Below are 10,179 nucleotides of genomic sequence, written 5' to 3'. Positions count from 1 at the left end.
TTACTCAATATTGAGGAAAAGTCTATTTGTATTTGGAAAACTTCCCAGTCCCAATCCCCCACCCCCCCCCCCCCCCCCCCCCCCCCAAAAACAAGAGAAAAAAAACATTACGCCAAAAATAGATTTCATCTGCAAGCACACACGTTTTCGTTTTGTGAAATGAGTGATAGCACTGTCGAAAGGTTTTTAAATCACGCTAAGTTTGCGACAAGTTAAATCCAATGACGGAAACTCTTAGTAGGTGATGAAGAATAGCGTAAGAAGTAGTAAAAGCATTTTAAAATCTACATCTAACTTTCTGGTTCCCACGTCAACGATAATGGTAGTAAATACTGTGATGTTGCCTCAGGAAACGTGGATAATAATGGGAGAAAGAAACAGACAGGAAAGAACTAAAAAGTCTTGAGCTAATCCTCAAACAGATGGGAAGAATTTAATATCAGCCATTTCTAGGTTGTGGAGAAGACTGATTGAGTTGGTATTGCAGTGCATTGTGGGATTGTTTAAGGGGACATATTTCCACGATGACGTCTATTTCGCCCCTAAAACAGTCCCACAATGCACTGCAAACTCACCCCAGTTTTTCCCCTAACCTCGGAATAACTATTTATTGGGCGAACCTTTACATTTAAGGTGGCTGCCTACTTTTGAACGTTCGATTTGAGCCCAAGATGCGCGCGCGCTCAAAAACCGCTGAAAAATCTATAAGATTTTATTGAAGAACCATACACTTCCATTAAATGCTTATTATCTCGAAAACAAGCTCGGGACACCCAATATTTCTTTCCAGATTTGGAATCAGCATTAAATTTCAATTGGGAAAATGGAAGTTTAAAAAAAAGTTTAAATCGTTTTCCAAAAATAGGCAGTCACCTTAACCGACATTTGCATGAGTACCAACATTTTCTTCATCATGACGAATTTATTCTTGGATAGAATTCATTCTTTAAAGAACGAAGGGAAAAATACATATCAGCCATGCTGGATGTTATAACAAAAGCAATGACTAAGATTCGGGTTTTATATATAAAAAAAAACATCCAACATGGCGACTGTGACGTCACATGAAAATCAAGAATTTGCAATAGAGGAAGTATTTAGTCAGCAGTTGAGTCAGTACTTTGGTGAAAAGCCTTGCTTTAAAGACGTGACATGCCGTGACCGTGATGATACCATGGCTCAATATTCTGATTGGGTAAGCAGTAATGTCGCAAGCCGTGACAGCTGTTGTTAACTCTGTGCCGTGACCGTGCTGCACGTGACAGTTACGCCATACAAAATCTTCTCCAAAATTGAAAAATCAAACACGACATAGTAGATTGATTACGTTACCCAAACATGACAAAATCACAATCACCGCACGTCACGTCACGTCCTAACCCACACAAACACGAAGTCTGCTCAATTGAACGCTGTCGACTAACAACACGCAACCTCTACGGCTCACACATCGATTCTTGCATTCTGGATTTGTATTCTGCATTATGATGAACCTCCCTGGATTCTGATGTCATCGATCTTCAGGATCATCTTAACTAGCTGTGTGGCGAGACTGATCTGTTGTTTCTTTCCAATCAGTGTCTCTATTACGTGTTGTTTCTTCATGTCTGGAAAGTGAATAAAACACACTCAATCATTTCATAGTCTGGCAAGCAAAAGAAAAAGAAAGACCAAATTTCCTAGGAACAAACTCTGATTTGACAATATTAAAAAAACCATGAACTCCGAACAAAACGCGACCGAATAAACAAAAAACAAAAAAAACAAAAAAAAAAAAAAAGAAGAAGAAGAAGAAGAAGAAGAAGAAGAAGAAGAAGAAGAAGCGACAAACTCGCAAAAGAACGACCAGCCTGCCAAAAAACTCTCCGTTTTTGTTTCCGGCATTGAGTGACAAACTTGACAAATCTGTATTCCAATACGGCGTACTTACACTGACAAACACACTGCAACTATATTCAATAGTCTATGCGTTGATCTTTAGATGATTAATGGATTTACTTAATGATGTAAATGAGCAGAATTTGATTTAACTACTGTATTCAGCAAATGTTTATACACATGTTTTTAGGCCAATGGTAACTTCTAGCAAACGTTCATCATACCGGCTCGACAGGCTAATATCTAATACCTCCTCATGTCAGACTGATACTAAAATAGAACGGTTATTAACCCCAGCTATATGCTCATCATTTTCAAATCTATCACCAACAGACCCCTACATGGACTTTAAGAGACAGGGAGGTGTATGAAGAGATTAGCAATATCATTGGCCCTCCCCCTTTTAATTAAGGAAATAGTAGCCCATCTAGGGGAGGGGAAGGGGAAGTAAATATCAAAACTATATGTTACCATTAATGCCAGTATCCATGCCCCTCCCCCTTGTAGCCCATCTAGGGGAGGGGAAGGGGAGGTAAGTAACAAAACTATATGTCACCATTAATGCCAGTATTTATTCCCCTCCCCCTTGTAGCCCATCTAGGGGAGGGGAGGGGTAAATAACAAAACTATACTATATGTTACCATTAATGCCAGTATCCATGCAGTCCACTCCCAGTCTTGGGTTTTTCTCAGCTACTTGCTTAGATTTGATATCTGCTACGGTCTGTATAGGGTTCAAACCAGAGTTCTCTGCTAAGGCTAGAGGGATGTTGTCCAGGGCATCAGCGAATGCACGCATGGCATATTGCTCAATTGTAGAGATCTAGAAAGTAACAAATGACGTGTATTTAATTTATGTGGCTAATGCAAACATTATGATCAGAATAAATAAAAACTCCATGACAGTCAAACCAGCTCACCGCTACCTCCAAGATTAGGTATGCGCTTTGGCAATACTAACATTTGACACATCCAAAACCAAACAAATTTAATAGAAGTTATTGTTCTTATAGTACACTCAACAAAATTATTCGACTCTGATTGGTCGAGAGAAGTACAATTATAGCGTTAATTGTACTCCGTAGGAGTACCGAATTAAGTCGCTATGGAAACATGGCCAAAACGATGTCAACAGCGGCAAAAAAAAGCCTTAAAAACTAATAAGAACTAATCTTTTTTATGCATTTCAGTTGCACGATGGAATAAAAATCGGCCGCCAAATAGACAAAGATGAACGGTGTCGTTTCACATTTTTTACTGAAATTTTTGTTGAGTGAACTATAAACAAAAAATCGCATGATCTCGCCTAAAGGCTTGGCAACTACAAGAACTTTCAAAACATTACTCATGTCTATTAATTTCCAAATTGTACTCGAGATTGTGCGATTTCCTATACAAAAAATCCTTTCACAAATTGAGATTTAAATCAAGGCCTGATTTGAAATTTTCAATTTCTGTAAGCTGCAAAACAAACTTGAAATCAAATTTCAAACAATAACTTGAATCTTCCAACCTTGGTAGGTATGCATAAGCTGGTCTGGACTGTTGGGATTTTTCAGGGGACTCGTATATAGGGTTAACCTCAAAGTCCACCTTTTCTAATTTCAGTCATGTATTTACATGTATTTGATATTTGATTAAAGTATTAATATTATCATAAGAGGGAAGAGAAATCCACATGTTACAAGTCAAAGGGCTATCTTACCTTGTCTGCCTCGCTAGCTACCGCCAAAGAACAGGTAATTTCTGTGGCTCCTCCTCCATAGACAATTCTGTTGTCTCTTACTAGATTACGCACAACACATAGAGCATCATGGATGCTACGTTTGGCTTCCTCAATTATCTAAATATCAAAAAATAAAAATGTCTTAAAAATTGTGAAGAAATTCTCAATGAAATTTAAATCCAAAAAGATTATTTAAAAAACTAGATAGAATGGAGTAAAGTATTGTACCTACCATTCTATTTCCTCCTCTAATAAAAATAGTAACAGCCCTTGAGTTGTGACAGTCTTCGATAACCAACATCTTGTCTCTGGTCGTTCCAAAGTTCAGTTCTCGGACGGAACCAGCTTTGCCTAATTTCTCTGCTGTCAGTTCTGAAAACCTTGGGACGATTCTACCTCCAGTAGCAATAGCTATAAGCTGTAAAAGAAAAAGATGATTCTGAATTTAAACTCAAAATTCTTTATTACTGTATATAATATATAGTATGGCCATCTCGATCGGTCAGGAATGTGCTGTATTAATGGACAGAGCATGAAAAAAGCAGTTTTATTTGTTAAGAACAGTTGACCAAATTATGGTTTCTCGTGCAAATCCCTTGAGAATATAATATGTTTTTTCATAATCATCATCCTCCTCCTCATCATCATAAAGATTTTTTCTTTAGTGTTTAATTGAACTAAAAAATTCTTTAGTTTTATCCATATTATTTTATCTTCTTTAACTTCATTGTAAACAAAGAAATGATACACAAGGGAATCGAAAAGATCTGAAATAAGAAGACTGTGATAAAGTCTATTATTTTTTCTAGAGCTACAGCATAGGAAAATACAAAAGAAATGTCACAAATTGTTTTGGTATTTTCCACAATGATTTTTAAATAGGTCTATATATACCTCAATCTCAGGTCCTCCAACCCATCGAACAGCAGGTAAATTATTCTGTAGTAAAAGATGATTGGCTTCGTCATCAAATCCCCACTGACAGATAGCTAGATTAGCACCTGTATCCTTGACTTGCTTGACCATTTCAACAAATTTATCCTTTTCGTACTGCTGCAGTTTCTTGTAGTCCTCTACTGTGGCAACGTCTAGCTTGTGTTTGGTCTTGGGTTTTGGAGGTTCAAATGGACAAGTAAGGATTGCTATTCTTGCATCCTTAATACTCTGCGATTGGATAACAAAATAATTAGGGGAGTTACAAAACTTAACATGAGGATTAAGTTCTTCTCTGCTGTCCCCCTTTTGTGATTTTTGACTTGTGTTATTTATTGTAAATCTAGTTGTTACTAGTCCTTACATAATGTAAGTGAAGTGCTGCGGATATATGCAAGACCACATTTTACCAACAGCCGGCACCAAGATACTTCAAAGCATTCATCAACAATACCAGACTACTAAAGTTGACAGTGTTCATGTAAATGAGCTCGAGGGGCAGCATAGACGCTCAAATAACCCCACAAAGTATCTTGCAACCCACAATGAAAACGTGCTTTCAACGTAATGCGCGTTTCCTCTTATGAAGAACTCTGCAATCTATATGTACTGCAGCCAAGCTGAGTATTTACCGAGCATTCTCCAAAGACACGCTACCACATGACCGGTTCCCAAGCATATTCTAAGCATCCTCCAATAAATCCGGCTGGACCGACACCATGATCCGAATTCAAGATTTTGGTGTCATACAGTCCACAGGGTTCCCAACATGCAAAAACTGTGGTGTCGAGATTAGGGTTGCTGCTCACCTTACGGCTTCACAGCAATAAGCAAGCAAAAAATAGAAAATAAAACATTTTAGAAGAAAAATAAGGGGGATTGGGGTCATCTTGACTCAGGTTCAAGGTGACCCTGAAACGTCTTTCTGTAACATACCTCAGTTTTCTTCTAAAATGTTTTACACTAACTTTAGTCCATAAGCCAAGGTTAGTGAAAAGTTGTTTTATGTGTGCACCATTTTTCATGATTTGGCTCATGGATTACTTGTTTGATCAAAAAAATTCCAATTATTTTAATTTTCACCCAAAAACATCAAAACAATGATCACGGCTTGTAATCAAACTCATTAATATTTAATATTAATATTAATATTAATATATTTCGCATACCTTGGGCATCTGAGGGTGACTCATGTCTTTATCAACTACAACACCTTTCACTAGAATAGTATCTTCTAGTTTACCACCTTCTTTGCCTTCTACTTTAATTAGTTCAAAGTCTACATCCTTGCGTTCTAGATCTGCTACAGACAATACAGCATCAACTGCTATTTCTGCTAGAGGACGATGACATCTGCTTACTCTGGGGACGCATAGTATGGGTATATTTTAGATGAGAATTTTAGAATGGAAAAATAGTACACTGAAAACAAGGACCGACAACTACACGTACAGTACATTCATTTTCTTAGTGGCTAAGGACCTACATTTTGGAGCCTAATGTTGTCATAGCTGTTTCAATCAAGGGCTCTTTGTTTTTGGGATCCACTGGAAAGCTATCAGATATTTTATCCATGTGTTCAATAGCTATCTTAGCAGCAAGCTCAAAACCATCTGCAATACGGATTGGATGGAGACCCCAGTCCAGTAACTGTTCTGCATGCTCTAGTAAAGCACCTGCCAAAACTGAAAGACAAATAACCACTAATGTTAGGAGGGGGCTATCATTATTCCAATAGGGGTGGGTGGGGGTAGATCAAAGGTAGGGTATATTTTAAGGCTAAATATACCAGCCAGTCAACTGACCATGTCCAGTCAAAATTGGCACCCTGGTCCCATTGACTGGTTACAATGACTGGTCACAATGACTGGTCGCAATGACTGGTCTCATTGACTGATCGCATTGACTGGTGGCAATGACTGGTCACATTGACTGGTCGCAATGACTGGTTGCAATGACTGGTCGCAATGACTGGTCGCAATGACTGGTCGCAATGACTGGTTGCATTGACTGGTCGCAATGACAAGTCACAGTGACTGGTCACAATGACTGGTCGCATTAATTGGTCGCAGTGACAAGTTGCAGTGACTAGTCACAGTGACTGGTACCATTGACTGGTCACAATGACTGGTCACAATGACTGGTCACAATGACTGGTCACAATGACTGGTCACGTGTTGATTAGTTTAACTATGGCTGGTCTTCATGCTCAGCCACTGAAAATTCATTATCTTTAGCCCTGTATTTATAAATGGATTTTATTTTCATTCAAATTTTCATTTACTCCCATTTTCATAATTATGCGAGCCAGACAACTAGATATTATTTGAGACGTCTTGGTTTTTGGCTTTCCATCAATCAAATTGTTTATGGTCTGGTGTTAAATTTTTGATCAATGGCAGCCAAAGACCTAGCTGCCTTGAGCTATGTTGGTTGTGCAACTACAAAAAAGGGTCTACTTCTTTGTACAAACAAACTGTTGTCTAAATCAATTAAATTATTGGCTTCTGATTGGCTACAATCCTTTCTTTTTCCATTTCAGTTATGGAATTTTTCTACGATTGAGATTATCTGGACAGTCTAAACAATCCAATATATAACAAACCAGGCTGTTTTAGGATTCTTCTTCCAACTTAATGATAAATACGACAATCTCATATCTCAAGGTCCAGTAAAAAGAGCATAAAGTAAACTAAGAATACTCAAAATATGCTGCTGATTATGAAGTGGTCGAAAATCCAAAATTTGCTTCCTCTGCAAACGACGTGGATTCTTCCAGTGACGTCACTTGGCAAATACAATGGATTCCATTGTTACAGGAATTACCAAAAACGATTGGCTGAGAAGCGTTATCCGAAAAATGAGAAATCTAGCCACCTCAATTGCGCTTCACAAGCTAAAAATGAGCTCTAGCATTACGTGTAGGATTATGGGAAATGGAATAAAAAATAGGAACAATTATGCCCAAGCTGAAAAGTTTTATTTCAATAAAACCTACCAACAACTCCTGTTGTTCCATCACCAATCTCATCATCCTGGGCTTTAGATAATTCAACCAGTAATTTTGCTACTTCATGATCAACTTCCATTCTTCCTAATATTGTAGCACCATCATTAGTGACCGTCACCTCACCATCAGGGCTGACCATCATTTTGTCCATGCCTGTAGGAAAGAAAATGTTAATGTATAAGTTGGCTGTTAACATCAGTTTGTTCTGCAGGAAGATGTGGTTCAAGTACTAGTTAAAACAACAGGGCCCAGTCGTATGAATGGTGGTTAGCGCTGTCCAAGGAATAAATCTTATCCAGTGGATAAAATTTTTGGATAACAGCATCGATTTTTTCACTGGATAAGGATTTATCCATTGGATAGCACTATCCATTCTTCGTACAACTAGGCCCAGACGTGGTCTACAAAGAAGTCAGCACCAAAAAATTACAGCTCAAGGTTAAAAACGATGGCTGGTTCATCGCCAGTCCAGCTGATTGGCCATATAAGTTTCTCATTTCTGGCTCAACATTACTAGTCAACACCACCAGGTAGGACTAAACAGGCTCAAAGTCTACATGTAGCTGGACATTAGCAGATCAGATGACTTGTTATTAATAGAGACCTTTAGATCTGATGACGAGTATGAGAACGAGTACGAGTGTTTAACTTTTAAAGAGAGGCACTATCTTTTTGTAGTCGTGATCGTGTACGTAGATTGAAACTTTAGATTGTAAAAAATTGGAAGATTCGACTACGATTTAGTGTTAACCACATGCACAGGACCAATTTTAAAACTCATACTCGATCTCATACTCGTCGTCGTATCTAAAGATTGCTAATATTTCTAGCCCTGCAGCCAAATCACAGCTTTCTACAAAACATTACGATATAGCTACATGATATAAATAAATTGATATATAGGGTACGAAGAAGAGTGGTGTGACAAAATATCTGAGAAGCCGCTTTCTTTATATTATCTTCAAATAGTACTAAGACTCAAAAATAATGGATTCAAATTTAGTTGTCATTTTTTTGACAAATAATTAATTGTCTTCAGAAAATTATTATTTAAAAAAATGGTATAACAAATTTACAAGAATACTTTCTTCTAATAACATAGAAAATCCATAGAGTATAATATCATTATTTTTTGCTGTAAACACAAATTCAAAGGCAGTCAAAAGGGTGTGTTGAGGAAACGAACTTCGAGAGTAATGATTTCTGTACATGTACAAAATTTGAAAAAACTAGTTCTCTTGGTTTGAAATTGTCTAAAAAATACGATAGCTTTGCGTCTATGAAGCCGAATAATAGGAATAATATTGCTGTGTGCCGGTATTTGAAGTCATTTTCACGTGTAATAGAGATCAAACTGTCAAACCTACCTTTTGGTCCAAGGGACGTTCGTAAAATACTAGCTACAGCTCGGGCAGCTAAAATATGCGACTGAAAAAATAATAATAAGTTTATTTAATACCTGTTAACCTTTGAAATGAAGAAAGTTTGTTTTTATTTATCGTATAACATGAACAGGAATTAATACCTTTTGAGCTTCGAGACCTGTCAACCTTCGTTCGGTCTCCTGTTCTTTGAGTATAACAAATGGCCTTCCAAACTCATCGAACGTAATGCCTTGGGCAGTAGCTCTAAGAGGTCCCATAGCCATGTTTGTGGAAGGTTTTTAGTTTATACGATGATAGATAAAGCCGATGATTTGGGATTTTGTAAAGTTTCTGTTGCACCTTCTTGGTGCTATGGAGAGAAACAGCAAGAAACACCTCTAGGGCCCAGTACTTCAAGGTAAGATAAAACCAAAGGAAGTCCAAAGCAAATTTACAGTGCCCCATAAGCTATGAAAAAATTGAAAGACGGACACATTAACTACATCGATTGCTGCAGATAAAAAGATTTGCTGCAAATACGGAAGGGGGGATATAAATTATGACAAGACAATGTTGTTTGCACACTTTGTACGCATCTATAATAGGTCCACTTACACTTTATCTGTTTATGCTTGTATTCTAGATAGTTGGACAATTACGGCAAGATAACAAATTAGAATCTCAGCGACCGGTCACCAAGAAAAACAAGTCCACAGTCAGGGTGTTGATTGCGTAAAGTATCGAAAGCAATAATTTTAATTCATTAAAAAATCATCATTAACATCTCGATATGTTCCTGTGCGCACAGCGGTCTCCTCAGCAGCCGTTTTTCGTATCGTCCAAACTTCCCTCCCCACATACGTCCTTTTAGTAGACTAGTGCACTCAGCCAGAAAGGATGATATACGAAAATTTATATTGTGATTTTTTTATTGAATATTTCAATAATACACTATACAGAATTAATTCAATAAATTGCTTTTTTTAAAATTTTTTTTGCCTTTCCATTTTTGTATTCTTAATGTTAGAGTGCAAACAATAAATCCGTGAAACACTAATTACTAAATAGTACAAAATAAGGCTAATTAAACAATAGAAAACAATGGAATTTGCATGAAATTGTGCTATTTAGTATTACTAACGTTTCACGTATTTACTGTGGTCACTATAGCTAATATTAACTATAGTTAACATTAATTATGCTCCAAATAAAGTCGCGTAAGATTTTTAAAATGGAACCGTGTCCCACATCGAAAGGAATAATTCTGA

At 37.2% G+C, this 10,179-nt stretch overlaps 1 protein-coding gene across 1 annotated transcript; it reads right to left on the bottom strand.

The window, feature by feature from the left end:
- Positions 1–107: 107 nt before the first annotated feature.
- On the bottom strand, positions 108–9,304 carry LOC116295640 (T-complex protein 1 subunit epsilon). The gene is made up of 10 exons (XM_031703520.2): positions 9,073–9,304; positions 8,915–8,975; positions 7,536–7,700; positions 6,024–6,222; positions 5,707–5,899; positions 4,499–4,768; positions 3,837–4,022; positions 3,584–3,721; positions 2,521–2,701; positions 108–1,607 (listed from the first exon to the last, which is right to left on the bottom strand). The coding sequence occupies exons 1-10, from the start codon at positions 9,193–9,195 to the stop codon at positions 1,483–1,485; spliced, it is 1,641 nt and encodes a 546-aa protein (XP_031559380.1). The 5' UTR covers positions 9,196–9,304; the 3' UTR covers positions 108–1,482.
- Between the last annotated feature and the right edge of the window lie 875 nt (positions 9,305–10,179).

This window comes from Actinia tenebrosa, unplaced genomic scaffold, assembly GCF_029948245.1.
Source record: "Actinia tenebrosa isolate PJP-AT-01 unplaced genomic scaffold, QUT_ActTen_1.0 PGA_scaffold11__36_contigs__length_13525064, whole genome shotgun sequence".
NCBI classification, from domain to species: Eukaryota; Metazoa; Cnidaria; class Anthozoa; order Actiniaria; family Actiniidae; genus Actinia; species Actinia tenebrosa.
This window is presented reverse-complemented; position numbering and strand designations above follow the sequence as displayed.